At 38.6% G+C, this 20,039-nt stretch overlaps 1 protein-coding gene across 2 annotated transcripts in view; it reads left to right on the top strand.

The window, feature by feature from the left end:
* caln1 (calneuron 1) overlaps positions 1-20,039 on the top strand; it is a 57,159-nt gene that overhangs the window by 10,534 nt on the left and 26,586 nt on the right. For both annotated transcript variants that reach the window (XM_026923943.3, XM_053239962.1), the window contains exon 4: positions 8,651-8,763. In XM_026923943.3, coding sequence (XP_026779744.1) covers positions 8,651-8,763 — 113 coding nt within the window. The remainder of the gene's footprint in view (positions 1-8,650; positions 8,764-20,039) is intronic.

Genomic DNA, 20,039 nt, shown 5'->3' with positions numbered 1-20,039 from the left:
CACATATGGGTGTGATGCTCAGGTTTCTACAAACATTTGGCCATATAGTGTACACTGCTTGTCAGTCTGAAGTGGCGTGAAAGCCTTGGACTAGTCTTCTTTCTCTCGCTAGCACTTGCTATATCCTTCAGGTGTCCTTGAAAAAAGAAAGATGCATCTTTTATTCCTAACTTCTTTAGAACCCTTAAAGGTCGTTATAGAAAGGATGCCAAGGAGAACTCTTGTAGGAAGCTAAGAACCTTAACTACCCAAAGAACACTTTAAGAACCATTGAAACATTTCTTGTCCTGAGTCTATAGAGAAATTTGAAATAATGTTTTACTGTCACATTATGTTATACCGGAAGCATGATGAGATCGCAAACCTTTCCATTTTAGGTGCAGTCATCCCTTAAAACGTGCTATAAAAATCTTTTTAAACCACGTTGATCTACAACATTGTGTTGCCATTGTATATTGTTTTGAATATTTTGGCGGTAAAATGCACTGAAGTGAATTACTGCCAGGTACAATAGTTTTTATGCTGTCATTATGTCATTTTTCTGCAATATTATGTAGTAATAAAATCTCAAATAAAATGTTTGGTTAGTTACAACAAACATATTTTTATTGTGTGACAATATGTCATTTTAACAACATAATAAACATTTCATTATTAAGCTGCAATTAGCCATTACAAGTTTTTTCACTTTATAATCATGTATCATGGTGCAGCTGAAATAATTGATCAAATTCTTCTTCTTCCTGTGCTTCAGTCACAGGTAATTAGTTTTAATGTGGAAAAAGTACGTTTGACATTCCCTAGTAACATATTAGGAAATCATGACATGAAGTAGCTAAATAAAAAGGTAAAAACTGGTATGATCCATACAAGAACTAACTATTTCTTATTACTTGCTAGAAGAGTCAATTATTCATTATCTAGTTTTTGAAATCTTTGTGACCATAAGCGCAAGCCAAAAATATAAAACTACATTAATGAGAAGTGTGATTACGCATCCTGCTGCATTATCCAATCAATTCACCTCGTCTCCTTGTGTTTGCTTTGTTAGCTAATTTGGATATAGTTTTCGTCTTAGTCTTTTCATAAAATACATAATACTTTAGATATACACTATATTACCAAAAGTATTCGGTCACCCATCCAAATGATCAGAATCAGGTGTCCTAATCACTTGGCCTGGCCACAGGTGTATAAAATCAAGCACTTAGGCATGCAGACTGTTTTTACAAACATTTGTGAAAGAATGGGCCGCTCTCAGGAGCTCAGTGAATTCCAGCGTGGAACTGTCATAGGATGCCACCTGTGCAACAAATCCAGTCGTGAAATTTCCTCGCTCCTAAATATTCCACAGTCAACTGTCAGCTTTATCATAACAAAATGGAAGAGTTTGGGAACAACAGCAACTCAGCCACGAAGTGGTAGGCCACGTAAACTGACGGAGAGGGGTCAGCGGATGCTGAAGCGCATAGTGCAAAGAGGTCGTCGACTTTCTTCACAGTCAATTGCTACAGAGCTCCAAACTTCATGTGACCTTCAGATTAGCCCAAGTACAGTACGCAGAGAGCTTCATGGAATGGGTTTCCATGGCCGAGCAGCTGCATCCAAGCCACACAACACCAAGTGCAATGCAAAGCGTCTGGGTTTGGAGGTTGCCAGGAGAACGGTACATTTCGGACTGCATTGTGCCGAGTGTGAAATTTGGTGGAGGAGGAATTATGGTGTGGGGTTGTTTTTCAGGAGTTGGGCTTGGCCCCTTAGTTCCAGTGAAAGGAACTTTGAATACTTCAGGATAACAAAACATTTTGGACAATTCCATGCTCCTAACCTTGTGGGAACAGTTTGGAGCGGGCCCCTTCCACTTCCAACATGACTGTGCACCAGTGCACAAAGCAAGGTCCATAAAGACATGGATGACAGAGTCTGGTGTGGAGGAACTTGACTGGCCTGCACCTGAACCCGATAGAACACCTTTGGGATGAATTAGAGCGGAGACTGAGAGCCAGGCCTTCTCGACCAACATCAGTGTGTGACCTCACCAATGCGCTTTTGGAAGAATGGTCAAAAATTCCTATAAACACACTCCTCAACCTTGTGGACAGCCTTCCCAGAAGAGTTGAAGCTGTAATAGCTGCACAAGGTGGACCGACATCATATTGAACCCTATGGGTTAGGAATGGGATGGCACTTAAGTTCATATGTGAGTCAAGGCAGGTGACCGAATACTTTTGGTAATATAGTGTATTTTAGTCATTTGGTTATTGTTATTGCTTTGACATTCTGACATTTTTGCCTTTGTTTTTATTTCTTGAACATAATGCTGTTTCATAAAATATATTGTGAGTAGAAGGGTGAGACATTATTTAGTTTAGTATTTTAGCATTTAGTATTCTTTAGTTTTCCTCAGTGGGGGAAAAAGTTGTTGAACATTTCTCGTCCTAATTTTAGCACAAAAAAAGAACATTGCCTTTATTAACTGAATGCGCACCATTAATGTGGAAGTACCTTTAGATTTCACTTACAGGATTCATATTGATTTTAGTGTTAAAAATAACCATGGTAACAGGTTTGAACAGTCTGTCATGGCCAATAACGCCTTACATATTTACAACAGTACAACCACAGAGAATGATGCACACCAGCTGTTTTAGTGAAACCACACTGTGTTTTTGTGAAACCTCCAACCCTTTTTGTGCTAATACCTAAAAGCATAGGCCGCTTTTATCATCAGAACAAAATGCATTTATTTCAAAATGTAAATAATTACAAACAAATTTGTTTTCATTTCAAACATAAAAAATAAATACATAAAAACTTACATAAATACGTAAAAAAAGGATATTGTGTTATCTATGTGTTTAAAAGTACAGTTAACATGTTAATAACAGTTATTTGCTCTTATTAGCACCAAAAAGATGAACATGAAACTAAAATAAAACTAACTTTACTGTGGTTTAAAAATAACCAGCTGACTGACAGTATAGCAAAAAGCACTGTCCTCTCTGCCACTATTTTTTGTCGATATTTTGGTATTGTGTATGTGCCAACTTACATACAAGTGTGCATATTTTCATTTTGAATTCCAACAGTTATGCGAGGGGTTAAATATACAAACATCAGGCTAATGCAGAAATCGAAAGGCATTAAAGAGAAAGCGTGCAGAAAGTCAATGAAGAATATAGACAGAACGACACAGTTCACAATCCACACACAACAGCTACACACAGAGAGCATACTCGACAAGGTTTTCTGCTATAAACACTATAAAATATAATATTAAATGCTAAACTGTGTGCAATTAACACAGTATATGAACTATATTTAATAGTTTGTTTTCAAGGCATGTGACACACATGTATCACTACAAACTAATTATGTCTGATTGCATTACAAGCAAACACATGTTGCTTAATGGGTTGAAAAAAAAAACAGTTTCTTTGCAAACAATCTGTGCCGTGTCTATTCTCACGCCATATGGCAGAAGAATTAAACCCCTGTGCCTGAGAACTTTATCTAGGTAATGTGCTTCACACCAGCTTCAACAGTGAAAAACAATTTCATGCTTCTGCAGTTTTTTATAGGCTACAAAGTCACGTGTAGTGTTACTGGATTTTTTTTAATGATGCTGAAATCATCTTTTGAGGGCAGGCCTAAACATCAAAAAAAGGTCACAGGAGAATGAAAGTGCATGCCTCATAAAAGTTTTCACCATAAATTGCCCTTTCTTACCCACAACTGAGTTGTTTGTTACAGATAAATTAATTAAGTCTGTTGTATTTAGTTAGATTCAGATGCTGTAGCTTATTTATTTTGAAGTGGGGTGATATAAATAGTAGACATCCATGATTCAGAGTTGTATTGTGCACTTGAAGTCATGAACATGTAATTTTATTCTCGTGTTTGCACTAAAAGGGGGTCTCAGGAGGATTTTGAATGCTACTCCCACAAAATTCCCAGAAATAGGTAACAGCGCCCAACCAAAACAGTAACATGCCGACTTCAAGCAGCAAATTACACTGGTGTCAGCATGAAAATAGTGGCCTATATGCCTGCAATCTTTGACCACTGATTTTATGCTTAGCTTATATTTGTGTCTGCTTCTCAGGGTTCCAGAGCTATGAATTCACTATTTATGCACTACTTTAACTCTATTAAACTGATACAAGGTTGTGCCTTGGTCATAGTGAACAAAGCACAGGCAGTGCACTGTTATTCTCACTTGCCATCATTTTGTCTCTTCCTAGCCTGCAGAGCCAGGAGAGTGAAATCCAAAGCTCTAGTGCAGGAATATTTAACTTTCCTAGCAAATAGGGCACATAAAAGAGTTACTAGAAATAACATTTTTGCAGCAATGTTTATCTCCATTTTATTTTTGCCATGAATACATTTGCGCATATTGTATCCATGCTATTGTTGCACAGTAAGTACAATGGTTATACACTTCTTCTAACTGGTAAATAAAAAAGTCAGCTTATTTGTCATTTTAGGCTAGAACTGATTTTAGTGTAATAGCTGAAGATTCTTCTCTTGTCCTTGCTCTTTTCCAAACATCAACAATCATTAGCTCTCATATTCATTATTTTAATGCTCCTTTTATTGGTCTACCAGCTAAATTCAGAACAAACATCAATACAGTCAAAACACAGCTGCTAGAGTACTAATACAAGCTGCTCGTATCACACCTGTGCTGTATCAGGTACACTGGTTACTGTGTCTTCTCACAATCAATGTAAGCTGCTTTTTATTACTTTGAAAGCCTTTCCCGGTCTTGCTGCTGAGTTTTCTGAGCTTCTTCATTCTTACATCTCATCTTGCACTCTGTCACCCAGCAGGCTTTCCTTAAGAGGTCGCAGATCCTTTAGTGCTCTGGCTCACAAACTGTGGGATAGCCAAGTCCAATCTATCAGTAACTGTATTTCTATTGCTTCTTTGAAATCTCTTTCTCATCACACAATATTACTCTTCTTTTTCTACTCCTTAAAGTTTTTCAATTATTTTGTGTTACATACTAAAAAGTGACTTTGGATGTAATAACGGAGATAAATTCAGCATAAATAAGTACAGCGGACATAAAAAGTCTGCACACCCAAGCCTAAAATTACAGGTTTTTGTGATATGAAACCAAGATAAATCATGTCGGATCTTTTTGCACCTTTAATGTGATATAGCAACTAACAAAATTTAAGTGAAAAACAAATCAGTGGTTTAAACTAAAAAAAAAAGGAAAAGAAAAAACTTACAGTAATCTGATTGCATCAGTGTGCACACCTTTTTATAATGGGACATGTAACTGTGCTCAGAAATAATTCATGTTCAAAGGTAATTATCATACACCTGTCATCAATGAAGTGATTCTGATGAACCCCAAATAAAGATCAGCTCTCTGTAGGATTTTCTTGACATCGTATTAGTTTCATCCAACTTCTGAAATCATTGTCTATACAAGGCAGGTATGGGATCTCATTGTAGAAAAATCCAAGCATGTCTAAATTTTACCAAAACATACATACTGTGCAGTGGAACTCACTGATGTCTTCACATACATATTTAACATCTTGCTTAGTCAGGCTGTTGTTCCCACATGGTTCAAAGCCACCACCATCATTCCAGTCCCGAAGAACTCGTCCCCCTCCTGCTTCAATGAGTACCATCCGGTTGCACTTACTCCTATCCTAATGAAGTGCTTTGAACGACTAGTCATGCACCACATCAAGTCTTTCCTCCCCCCCTCCCTTGACCCCTTTCAGTTTGCATATCGGTCCAACCGCTCGACCGATGACGCCATCGCCACCGCTCTCCACTCAGCCCTCACACATCTGGACAAAAAAGACTCATACGTTAGAATGCTGTTCATAGATTTCAGTTCAGCATTCAACACAATCATCCCTCAACAGCTCATTCACAAATTGGTCCAGCTGGGACTCAACACCTCGCTGTGCAACTGGCTGTTGGACTTCCTGCCTGGGAGACCTCAACCAGTACGGGTGTGTGCTGAGCCCCCTTCTCTTCACTCTGCTGACCCATGACTGCACACCGTCACAAAGCTCCAATCTCTTCATTAAGTTTGCGGACAACACGACTGTGGTGGGTCTCATTAGCAACAGAGATGAGACAGACTACAGGAGCGAGGTGAGCCGCCTGGCCGGGTGGTGCAAAGACAACAATCTCTCTTTGAATGTGGGAAAAGCAAAGGAGATTGTTGTCGACTTCAGGAGAGCGCACAGTCAGCATGCTCCTCTGACTATCAACAGTGCGACTGTGGAAAGAGTGAGCAGCACTAAGTTCCTGGGTGTGCACATCACAGAAAACCTCTCCTGGACTGACAACACTGCATCACTGGCCAAGAAATCACAGCAGTGTCTCTACTTCCTGCGCAAACTGAAGAGAGCCAGAGCCCCAGCCTCCATCATGTGCACCTTCTACAGAGGCACCATCGAGAGCATTCTGATGAGCTGCATCACTGTGTGGTATGGCGCCTGCAACGCGTCCTGCCAAAAGACCCTCCAACGCATAGTGAGAGCAGCCGAGAAGATTGTTGGTGTCTCTCTCCCCTCCCTCCAAGACATTTACAGCACCTTTCTCACCCGCAAAGCCCTCTGCATTGCTAGTGATCCCACCCACCCGACACATAGCTTCTTCAGTCTGCTGCCATCAGGGAGGAGACTGCGGAGTCTTCAGGCCAGGACCAGCAGACTGAAGGACAGCTTCATCCACCAGGCTGTCAGGAAGCTCAACTCTCTCCCGGCTCTGCCTCCCCTCCCCTCTTCTGCCCCATGCACTGACGAACTCTGACCCTCTGACACCCCCCCACTTCCCCAGGACCTGTCCACCCCACCCCCCCACCCCACACACACACAGACCTGCACCAGTCACCTGTGCAGCAATAGTCTATGCTTTACCTCATACAGCATTGGACTGTAAACTACCTCTTCTGACAGTTAAGACTGCTCTGTCACTTTAAACAGTCTGATAAGCTCTTTGCACTATTCCCTTTACATCTGCACTGTTTGCACTCTATCTGTTGTGCCTTGTAGATCTACATTTATACTCTATTTACATGTATTTATTTGTATTTTTACATCCTTTTGTGTGTGTGTGTGTGTGTGTGTGTGTGTGTGTGTTATCTGTATGCACCTAGGGTCTGAGAGTAACGTAATTTCAGTTCTCTGTATATGCTGAACATGTGGCAGAATTGACAATAACGCAGACTTTGACTTTGACTTTGACATACAGTCGCCCCAAACCATGTGGCAAAATATGTTATGGTCTGATGGTGGCAGCATCATGCTATGGAGCTTTTTTTCTTCATCTGGGACTGGGGCTCCAGTCACAAAACATGAAGGTCTCTGTTAGCTGAGGATGAAAAAAAAATTCACCTTCCAGCACGATAATGACCCAAAGCACAAATACAAGGCAACAAAGAAATGGCTTCAGGAGAAGAATATCAACATTTTGGAATGGCCTAGTCAGAGCCCAGAGCTAAATCCTATCAAAAACCTGTGGAATGACTTGAAGAAATTCACTTCACAATTTGACAGATCTCAAGCAATTTTGCAAGGAAGAGTGGAATAAAATTGCCAAATCAAGATGTGCTAAGTTGGTAGACTCAAAAAGACTGAGTGCTGTATTACAAACCAAATGTACTTGAGTTTTGTTGGTTGCTATATCACATTAAAGATGGAAAAGGTCTCACATGATTTATCTTGGTTTCATTTTTTCACATTCACATCACAACCCTGCAGTGTTAACAGAGGTGTGTATCCTTTTTATATTCATTGTATGTAACTAAATAAATCAATCAATAAATAAACAAACAGATAGATAGATAGATAGATAGATAGACAGATGAAATGTCCCCATTTAAGACCTGTATGTGCTGATTTGCATGTAGATTAGTCCTAAACATAGTATTAATGCGAATTTAATACTGTGGGCCATTTAAAAACTGAAATGGTCCAGATTTGGCCCATGTGCCTGTAGCTGAATAATCCTGCTCTAAACTGATTGTAGGGCCCGTGCTAACTTTAGTCCTGTTTTTAGACTAGCTCTGCCTTAACAGCCCATCTACTTATCTCCCCAAACGTCTAGCATAGTAATAATCCAAAGGCATATGCCAATCAGCCAATCAGTGCAGTGGCTGAGCATCTCAGTGCCTGAGGGATTGAGCACAGTGCTGGAATGAAACCAAATTAAGTGCAATTGACTCATCCTCCAGGAAGCGAGAGCTGTGATTAGGCACTCACGGCACAGCGGCAGTTTGGTTTGACCAGGTCCGCATTAGAGGAGGTGGATGCTTTACTGACATTTAAGAAAGCACCTCACATTTGTGTCTTTTCCACTTTATGGACTTTTCTGGTGATGATTCATCAGACTGACACACTGAAGAAACATAATGACTGGGGCAGAACTTTAGAAACTAATGCTTAAAAACTTGTTAAATCGTTCTTGTCTGTATGTATGTTAATATACACTTTCATGCATGTGACTATAAACCCTATAAAGCACAAGACTATCTGTCTACCTGCCTGCATATCTACCTTTCTGGTATCTAAAAACAGTGTGTACCTCCCTTCCCGCCTACATATCATACCTGTTAGCTATCTATCAAAGAATTATGGGGGAAATGCCACTTACAGTGCTTTTTTTGCAGGGGATGGACAGGTGGATTTTGATGAATTCATGACGATACTGGGCCCCAAACTTCTGTCCTCTGAAACACGGGACGGCTTCCTTGGAAACACAATAGACAGCATATTTTGGCAGGTATGCACTCATTGCTACTTACTACATAAGGTGTGTATTATTGTTGTCCATAAATGCTAAATATTTGTTATCTGAATCTGTCTTACATGTACTTGATAAACCAACATTGAACCATTACGAAAAGGGTCGAGTGTCAGCACATGATGTTGATGCATGGAAAGTGTAGCATACTCAGGCCAAGTGATGGATGTGTTAAGCAGAAGCATGCTGGGATAGCAGACATGCAGAGGAGAGACAAGCTACTGCACTCAGCTACAGCTCCTGCTCTGGAGCTTGATGCTATGTAGAAAGATAAAGTGCAGGCACAGGTGACCTTGGCTGGTTGCAAAGGCGGATCTGTCAGGATATGTCCACTCTCCTCGTTCAAACAGCTGACAGCCGGAAGAGGACAGAATGACCTTTTCTACACATTTCTCTGACTAAACTCTGAATTTTTATATTAATGAGTTTTTTTCACTGTCATAGTACATGGCTGCATCTGGTAAAATTTATTTTGGGCAGTGCTTTTAAAACAATGTAAAAAGTATTAGCAGTTTTCCAAACTATCAGATAGCAAACTCTGTGTTTTTCCTGCAGTGATCATATATTACTTATTTAGCATATCCTAATCAGCCCTTTAAAGATAACGATTCAACATTATAATTTGTAATTAATATCTTCTGTTGCTTTGCAAAAAGGTGCTAGCAAGTCGCATGGAACACAATGATTTCCACTGCGACTAAGTGCAGTGATTGACTCTCCTCTTTGTGCTTCCTGTGAAGGGCATCTGACTCATCCAGTCCTCATGTTAATGGGCAATAGAGTGTGTGGTGACTAATTTTCCCCTCCCTTTGAGTGCTGACTGCTTCACCATTCAATGCACATTCTCTGGTCATGGTGGCAACCTTGATGGCAGTTTCCAAGATGGAATTCGTCCATTTCTGGTGTCTGTTTTCATTATGTACCCCAAGGCCAGTCTCCACAGACAGTGCAGTACATTCTGAAACATAGGAGTTTGCTGGAGATGATTATCCTTTCTGGTGCACAAGGACAAGGGGACGCTCCCTTTCCTTCATTTCACACAAGATGTGTTAGATCGATAAGACATAAGGTACAAACAAACCTACCCTACATAAATCAGAGAAATAGAGGATGACAGCACAGTCTGAAATTGAATAAGCTCCCCGTTTATGACCAATGATTGCTCCTACAGACACTATATAAATATATATTAGAATACATTGCCTTATATGAAGTACTCAAAATGGCATTATTCTTCAAGCTTTGGCACAGTGGTCATTTTGAAATGGTTTATGGTTTATGAATGGATCCCTAAGTTTCTTAGAGGACATGGCCATTATTTATCTTCTCTGCTGTGCTGCATTATCAAGCCTGATCTTTGTTGCTCATACTGCATTTAAAGAAATATTTCTGAAAAAATTGAATTTCCACAGTTTCCCCTCTCCCCAAATCTAGTCATCCAGCCAAGACAGATTGGTGGCCAATGTTTGCTTCTTTAGTTTTGCATGGGTGAGTCTAATGTAGACAACAAGTAATACAAGTCCCATAGAAAATCTTTTCCACAGACCTGCATTAAACTGCATACAGTTCTTGAGTTATTCAAGCTTGCCACTGTGGTTTAATATACAGTATGTGTATTGGTATAATAAGTTCCACTTCACCTGTCCTTGCTATTTTACAAAATCCTTTATTAAAAAATAACCTACATATATTAATCATGTAGCAACAAAGTTATTTCAAGGTTTTTTTTATTTATTTATTTTTCTTTTTGCAAAATTATTCCTTTAAGGTATCTTTTGCTAAACTGGTCACATGCCCTACCCTTCAAATTCCACTATAAAAATAAAAATAAAAAAAAAAAAATATTATTTGGTACAAATCTTTAAATGATTCCAAAATGATTGAGAAAGCTATGTAGCATTAATAATCCTGTTATAATTAAAAGAATACCCAAACTTTATTTGGAATGTACTATAAGGAGCAATTACTATACAAATATTAAATGGTAAATAAAGTACTGGAATACTTAAATGGTAAATACAGTACACTTTAAATACTAAAAGCAACATATTAAAACATCTTATTGATGTCTGGTTTTATATAGTTGTTATCTACATTGTGTAATTTTGAGGTGAATAAAATAACAGTTAAATAAAAGATGACAACTGTATCCAAACTTTTGGGCAGTAAAATAGTCTACTGCAGCTCAAGCAACATATGTGTAAGCATTTTAGTGTTTTAGTCTCTGCTTCTTATTCTTTAGACAGATGCTGTAAAAATGTTTGGTTTTTGAGCTAGATTGCTGCAACTTCCATCAATTGTCATGGCAAGGTAAATGTTAGTGTTGATTTAGCATTGCTGATGAGCTTAAAACACCTATAATCATTTCCCTGCATAAGTAATTTAAATAACATGTTTTTCAAATGTAATTAAATGTGGTGTCCATAACTTTTATGTCATTTTACTAATTGTTATATTTGTAATTAGTTCTCCTCACATTCTGGCAGTTTCAATAAAATATCTGCGCAACTCTTTGGCACCCCAGGTTCAGTAGACAGGAGAAAAAAAACAAATGATGTAAAATACTAACAACCAACCATTTCTACTTGCTTACAGTCCTTTATATTGCTTGTAAATTCAGAAAACTCCTCCTCTTGCAATAAAATTTGGGCATTTGAGCTTAGGCAGCATTTGTTTTTGTGGGTATTGATTGTAAGTGAACACCGAAGGAAGGGATTGTATTTGCTTGATGTTTTTTTTACAGCTAGCTTCAGTTAACCTCTGCCAGAATCACTGATTACAGATTTAAAGTTTTAAACATCAGTTTTAGGAAAGAGTTCATTTTTGTTCTCTCTTCTTCACATGCATCATAAATATGTAATAGCAAAGATCCTGTTATTGATTTGTTTAGCCTGAACAATTTCTAGAACATCAATTACTTTGATTTAGATCTCTTTTAAATTACTTAACATAGGCACATAGGCAATTACTGACATGCTGTATTCAAATTAACTGATTGTGCTTTTTTGGAGGCTTTGATTACCATTTAATTACAATCATCAAACAGCAGAAGAACCGCCTGTTGAACAAATTCCTTTCTTACACATGACAGAAGGCCTCATTTTGAAAGTCACATCTGCTGTGCTACTCAACAAGAAGCCTCAGCAAGTATCAGTGTGATAGAACTCCTGCGGCACAGTTAACACCAGAATTATTGGCACCCTATTTATGAAAATAACCGAAAGTGAATATGTAAAAAGGAAAACATATGGAATAGATGATATTTTGAGGTTAAACATACAGTATAAGGAGGCTGTATAGTTTAATGTTAACACAGTTTTTCAAACATAAACAAAGTTTTCTTAAATAGTGCAGTTATTTTTGTGTTAAACACAGAATTCAAAATCATCTGTGCCCACAATTAATTCTCAGGAGAGAACAGCTCTGAGTCATTTTGTAATGTCTAACAAGGTTGGAGACACTTGTAGAGAGTTCTTGAATCACTCCTGAATGAGGAACATTTCGAGCTCCTTTATATTCTTAGGTGTGTACATGTGTACTGCAATTGAATTCAGTTCACGGGTTTTAATAGGGTTTAAATCCCGCAACCATTTCTGTGTTGATTTGGATGTTTGTTTTAGACTTGAGTCTTAACCTCAATCTTCATAGGAGAATCTTCACCATCAAAACATCACTGACTCACCACTATATTTTACAGTGGGTATCAGGTGCTGTTCCTTGTATGCCAGCGGTGTGTTTGGTCAAAAAGTTTTTGGATTTTGGTCTTATCTGACAACACACGATTCCTAACGAGTTTCGGCACAGCAATTTTCGGTATATTCAAAGGCAGGGCTTCGTTTGTGCAGCACTTGCAAACAGCTTGTTGTAAAGGTGGTGGCTACTTGTTGATTTTGAAGCCCAAGTATCAACCATGTTTACTTTAAATAGTCATTTTTATTTTTAATCTGTACCTTGCATGTGTTGTTTATGGCTCATTTTAATCTGCTACGCATGCACCAAAATGTCACGTTATGAAACTTGAGTGCCGTGGTTATAACATACAAATGCAAACCTTGCAACACAAAATTTTATTATAACATTAAAGGCATATTATTGAAATGTCTGTTATTATGAATTGTATTGAGTATGGTGGTCTAAACTTCCTCCACTTTACTTCCTTGAAAAATACATTTAAGATTCACTGATTAAGAGAATTTTCATCTAGCACTTCAATTCAATTCAATTCAATTTTATTTGTATAGCGCTTTTAACAATGGGCATTGTCACAAAGCAGCTTTATAGAAATATATAAATCCAGGATATAAATTTTAAATATATGAATTTATCCCTAATGAGCAAGCCAGAGGTGACGGTGGCAAGAAAAAACTCCATGAGATGACTAGAGGAAGAAAACTTGAGAGAAACCAGACTCACCTTGGGTGACAACAGATAGTGCAATTATAAATAAATCCCTTCTATAACTGTGTAGGAAAATTCATTATAGTTTTCACATGAAGTCTATGTTGTTGAAATTATCAACTGTTCAGTGATGGAGACTTGAGTGGGAATTAGAGTCCTAAAGCTATCATAAAAATTGTAGTCCTAAGCCATTGTAGCAAAACTGTTCATATCAGTCCAAAGCTATCTTCATGGTTTCTAAGTGGTACAATCCACAGTAATCTCATGTATCTTTAGGCTGTCCATGTGGGGCCATCCTCAGCAGCTGTGAGTGGTTTACAAGTGATGAGAACTCCAATCAGAAGTAGGACATCAGGTTGGATCGAGCAGGTCTGGAGAGCAGAAGGGGTCAGGATCACTTGTATCTCAGGTTGTGTAGCTTGACAGAGGGAGAGGGAAAGAGAGGGAGAGAGAGAGATTGTTAGGTATGCTAATTATCACGTAATGGTTAAGGAAAATGTACATTGTGTGCAGAGTGCAAGTAGTACTAGCTATGACAGCATAACTAAAAGGGAGAGCTAGAAGGTAACACAGACATGAGGGCACCCTGAGACATGAAGCGGCCAGCCACTCCACCATTGACAAACCTGAGTGAGGGCGTGAGAGTGGGGCGATGACAGCAACCAAACATTCCAGTTCACCACAACGCTCTATGCCCGTGAACCCTCCAGATCTGAGAACTATTCACAAAAGGCATGACTAAACAAATATGTTTTCAGCTTAGACTTAAACAATGAGACTGTGTTTGAGTCTAGAACACTAATTGGAAGGCTGTTCCATAACTGTGGGGCTTTGTAAGAGAAAGCTCTTCCCCCTCCTGTAGCCTTCACTGTTTGAGGTACCAACAAGTAGCCTGCACCTTTTGATTGAAGTAGGCATGGCTGATCATAAAAGATCAAAATTTCGCTCTGGTACTGTGAAAGCACCAGGGACTGTGGTGCAAGACCATTCAGTGCTTTATAGGTCAATAGTAATATTTTATAATCAATGCGAAATTTGATTGGGAGCCAATTCAGGGTGAATACGATAGGGGTGATGTGGTCATATCGTCTGGTTCTAGTAAGAACTCTGGCTGCTGCATCCTGGACTAACTGGACCATTGTTATGCACCTGCTATAATATCCAGACAGTAAGGCATTACAATAATCCAACCTGGAGTAACTAAAGCATGCTGTTGTCTCTCACCTGGCTTTGCTGAAACATACAAACAGAGCCTTGTGGAACACCAAACGTTGCCTTAGTATGCATAGAGAAGTCACCATTTACATCTACAAACCGATAACGATAAGTCAAATAAGACTTGAACCAGGAGAGGGCCATTCCCTTAATGCCAGCAACATTTTCTAGTCTATCAAGGAGAATAGTATGATCACTGGTATCAAAAGCTGCGCTAAGGTCAAGCAACACAAGCAAGGAGACACAACCCTGATCAGAGGCCAGTAGTAGGTTATTTACCACTTTAACCAGCGCTATCTGTGTGCTATAATGAGGCCTAAATCCTGACTGAACATTTCATAAATGTTATTCCTATGTAGGTATGAGTGTAACTGCTGTGCTACAAACTTTTCTATGAACTTGGAGATAAAAGGGAGGTTTCGATATTGGCCTCTAGTTGGACAACTGACAGGGGTCGAGGTCAGGTTTTTTAATCAAGGATTTGAGAACTGCTAGTTTAAAAGATTCAGGTACATAGCCAATGCTAAGGGAAGAATCGATTATTTTTAGAAGGGATTTGATTGCTTTTGGAATTATCTGTTTGAAGAAACATGTAGGTAAGGGATCTAGTACACAAGTTGATGATTTGGATAAGGAAATTAGTGAAATTAGTTTGTTCTCTCGAAGGAGAGTTATTATCTACAGTATTAGTTATGGAATTGTCTGGTTTTAAATTTATACTCTGAATTTTTTGCCTGATATTTTCAATTTTGTTATTGAAAATACTCATGAAGTTTTCACTGCTACATATTGATGGTGTGCATGTTTCTGTGGTGGTCTTATTCCTAGTTAATTTTACTACAGTATTAAATAAGAATCTAGGATTATTTTTGTTATCTTCTATTAGGCTGGAGAGATACGTTGATCTAGCAGCATTAAGAGCTTTTCTATAGCTCAGAAGGCTCTCCTTCCATGCTGTATGGAATACTACCGATTTAGTTTGACGCCATTTACGTTCTAATTTTCGAGTTCTTGGTTTTAAGGTGTGTGTGTGTGATTATTATACCAGGATGCTATTTTTTTCTCTCTATTTTTTTGTTTAAGCGGAGCTACATTAGCTAGAGTGTAGCAGAAGATTGACTCAAGCAATCAGTTGCCTGATTAAGTTCTGTGGGGTCAGACAGTGATCCAATCATGATAGAGCTCTGTGCAGTAGCTGACATGAAAGTATGTTTGCAGTGATAGCATGGCAAGATGCATATGTTATGACTAAGATACATTTTAAATGAGATGAGGTAATGATCTGAGATAGCTTCAGACTGAGGAAATGCGACTATATTTTCTATATTTAATCTGAATATTAGTATTAGATCAAGAGTGTGACCACCGTTATGAGTGGGTCCTGTTATGTTCTGATTAACCTCTACTGAATCTAGAATGGACACAACCGCTGTTCTCAGAGGGTCTTCCGGGTTATCAACATGAATATTAAAGTCTCCAACAATTAATGCTTTGTCTAAAGAAAGAACCAGGTGTGAGATGAAATCTGCTAATTCCCAAAGGAATTCAGTATATGGCCCTGGGTGTCTGTAACTAATAATTAGCAGAATCAACTGAGTAGACTTATTTTTTGTGACTATATATGTTATATATAAATGTTAGTATAAAGAACTTCAAACGCATTGAATTTATGACTGGGTTTTTATCATTTATCATTATAAATAACTGTGACACCTCCTCCTCTGCCAGTTAGACAGGGCTGATGTATATAACTGTATCCAGGAGGACTAGCTTCATTTAATGCTACATACTCATTAGGTTTAATCCATGTTTATGTTAAACACAGTACATTAAACTCCTGGAGTTTACATTAAACTCCTGGCTGTGCATTCGGTATTATCTAATTTTATGTTAATTATGTTGCTAAAAAACGTTCTGAGTATTTCCGTATTTTTATTTCGATTGGGGAACAGACAGTTTTATAATGTTGGAATCTGAGTGACGACTCAAGGCAGCTAGCAAACGGTCAGTTTAGCCTGTTGGTCTGCTGCCTGGCCTCGGCTCTGGATTGTCACAGATTAACTAGGCCTGTTCTGAGACTATGAGCTGTGGATACCATCCCACCCTGAAAGGCTAGACTTGCCCTCAAAACAACTCCAATTCTCCAAAAAGGCTGCATTGTTTTCAAAGCCCCACAAAGACATTAAGCAGTTCAGCAACCATAACCTGCTGTAATCCACACCACACTGGGATGGGGCCAGGGCATAATATAGCATCAGACACCACCTTCACTAATTTATACATGTCTTTATAGGATCCAATTCAGCAGCTGGCTCCCACTAAATGATTGCATGCAGCCTTCAATATTGTCAGCACTTTTAATATACTGCTGATAAGAGTGAATGTGGTAAAATATACTGTTGCTGTGTTTGGTAAGGCTGCCCTGTACAGGGACCTTTCCTGTAGCCAGTGGACAGGTAGGCAGAATGATTGATGAGAATCTGCAAGATAGATTGAGACAAAATGGGAAGAGGTGGATGGTCAGCATGTTAATACTCCATCTCATTGCTCCATTTCATACTTAAAGATACTCTCAAAGATAAAATATTGTTTCCCTTTTGTCTACTATTCTACCTGTTTATTCAAGAGGTGGGTGTATTTCTGTCTAGAGAGTAAAGACAATTACTGATATTGTTTCCCATATTAATTTCATAAATAAGGACCGTTAAACATCTCTCATCTTTGACCAGTTAATTTGTGACATGTCCCTACATTTATTGGCCATTATATCTGGTAAAATTACCATTTAGTTTACTGTGTAGGTATACAATTACTGACTGTAGCCCACTATGTCAGCCCTATTTTACATCATTACCCTGTAGATCAGTGGTAAAGGACTACCACAGGACCGCCGCTGACTGATTATATTTTTTGAGTGGGCTATTCTCAGCACAGCAGACACTAATATGTTAGTGTGTATGGTGCTGGAATGAGTATATCAGTTGCAACAGCTTCGATGGAGTTTTTAAACCCTTGTTCACTGCTGGGCAAGCTTGTGCTATATTTAAATGTATTTGAAGCCATAACTCTCTTTAAAGCCCTGTCTCAGTGCAGGTTGTTTGGAACTGATGATAGTGGACATGAAAGACCAGTGCTCATTTGAAGTGAACCTTTCAAGGCATTCCATCAGAGAAAAAGAGGCTTACAGTTCTCCCCATAGCCCTGATTTACGAAGATATTAAATAACACATGCTGATTTGTGTGTGCAAGGAGATAAATTAAACATTAAGATTTTTAATTAAAATGTAGGAATAAATATAGTAGATGAGTCAAACATTTAAATAGATAAAAGAAAATTAAAATACAATTTGCACATCCCTAATCAGAAAGTTATGGCAGTTGCGCAGTGCATAAAATCATACAGATACAGGTCAAGAGCTTCAGTTAATGTTCACACCAGACATCAGAACGGGGAAAGTGTGATCTCAGTACCTCTCACTGTGGCATGGGGTTGTTGGTGCCAGAAGGGTTTGAGTATTTCAGAAGCTGCTAATCTCCTGGGATGCAGAACAGTCTCAGATTTTATGCAGAATAGTGGAAAAAACAAAAAAACATCCCATCCCATGCATGCAGAAGCACCTTTTTGGGATAATGACCTGTGTTCTGTTCATAGGGTAGGCCTGGAGTTCTGGAATTTTCCCTGTGGGTCGCTCCATTTTCCATTGCTTAGGCTAGCAATTTTTGTCTTTTTTGACATTCTCTTTTCTCTCATATGCACTCTCTGACAGGTGACACACACACACACACACACACACACACAGAATATACTCAGAGGCATAGCTTACTCTTCATGATAGGGTGAGGAGCTCTCCTGGTCAGCTCCCTCCAGAGCTTTATCAGACACATCCCACTGGATGGAGAACCCAGGGCAGACCCAGGACCCACTAGAGTGATTATATCTCCCAGTTGGCTTAGGAGTGTCTGGGGATCCCCAGGAGGAGCTGGAATCTGTGGCTGGGGATAGAGAAGTCTTGACTGACCTTCTCAGCCTGTTGCCAGTGTGACCCACAAAATGACTGACTGAAAATTACTGAATGAATGAAACACTTTAGTAAACTGGGGTCTCTCTAGTCATTCAATAGCTAATCTTAGGCAAAATATTACCTTAATGTTAATATGAAAAAATATTATTAATATTTGATATTAAACCTAATATTGTTTCAAATATTATTTGCCTGTGTATTGTTGCTCATGGTCCTGGAGGCACAATATTTCATCCCAGTGTAAAGACATATTGATCAGATGGCAAAAAAAAAACGTGTGTAATAAAGGTATTAGAGCAGTAAAGGCCCTGAAAATTGATATGCCAGCTATTTTTTATATAATAAATCATGTGTCAGAGCAGGAATATATTGTGCCATTCTGTAGCCATGAGTATAACACCCTTTTCAATGGTATCACTATACATTTATAGTCATACGGTAACACCATCTGTACAATTTATTAAACCCTTCAGAATAGGCCCAGTATCAGAAGCCAAATGTATCTTGTACTTAAAGAAATATTTTTTGTGTCCTAGTAATATTAGCCAAATGTTTTGAAATGCACTTTAAGCGTACTTTGTTCCCTCAGTTATCCCAGAAAGTATGAAATCTCAGAGCATGGTAATTTGCCAACTAATATGTTTTCTGCTTCTACAAGGGTTTCACTGATTAAATAAGACAGTTAAAGACTCCATCCATGGCAGTGTAGCTCAGACACCCTAACAGCATCCTCGAGTTTTTGTTTTATTCCTACGCAACAAATGAGATTGATTCTCATAAATAATGCTCTATACATTTTTCATGCTGATTCTCTTGCACTGAGCTTCCTTCTGTTCATCATTTTTTAACTAATAAAAAATAATATTGCATAAAACACTACTTTGTAGCTGTTGGAGAAAATTGAGGTTGGGGTGGTTATGTAAATCCTACACTCTGTTTCTGCTCCTAAAATCAGCTTGAGGATATGAGATTTAAGACTTCATATTGAGGCTTTAGTGGGGAGAAGCTAAATAACAACCAGGGCTGTCCCTCATTTATCGTATTATTGTTCAGGAGAAATAATTACTGGACCATATGCTGTGTCTGTGTTCTGTCAATCCATGTGCCAGCTTTTGTCCAACTTTTTCCAAACCAGTTTTTCCAAGTGCATATAATCAAAATATAGACTGACTCAATAGTTTGATCTTTGGAATACAGAGACTCCTTTTGCTGCAGAATTATGGTTCTTGTAATCTCCATTCTGTTCTTGGACTTTGACCAGTGAAATTAAATAACGAATTTGGCTTGAAAAGAACCTTTCATGGTCAAGTGCTCAGTTTGCCTGGAACGTGAGGGGAATGGTGCACCAGATCAAAAGGGGAAAGGTGTTTGCACACTTAAAGTCATTGTTGGCAGACATTATTTTTCTTCAAGAAACGCACATCAGGCCTACTGAGCAGCGGCGGTCTCTATGCATTTAAGACTCTCTTTGCCAGAATTTCTTTAAAGGCACAGTACTGTTGGCGTTTTAATCCACAGCTATTAACTGAAAAACGGTTTCAATCACATATGTCCAAATATGTGAGCCAATTTTTGGAGACCAATTATAAGGGGGATGTTTCTTACTCTTGTCCTTGGAAG

Source organism: Pangasianodon hypophthalmus, chromosome 14 (genome assembly GCF_027358585.1).
Source record: "Pangasianodon hypophthalmus isolate fPanHyp1 chromosome 14, fPanHyp1.pri, whole genome shotgun sequence".
NCBI classification, from domain to species: domain Eukaryota; kingdom Metazoa; phylum Chordata; class Actinopteri; order Siluriformes; family Pangasiidae; genus Pangasianodon; species Pangasianodon hypophthalmus.
Note: the sequence above shows the minus strand (reverse complement) of the source record. Positions and strands in the feature narration are given on the sequence as shown.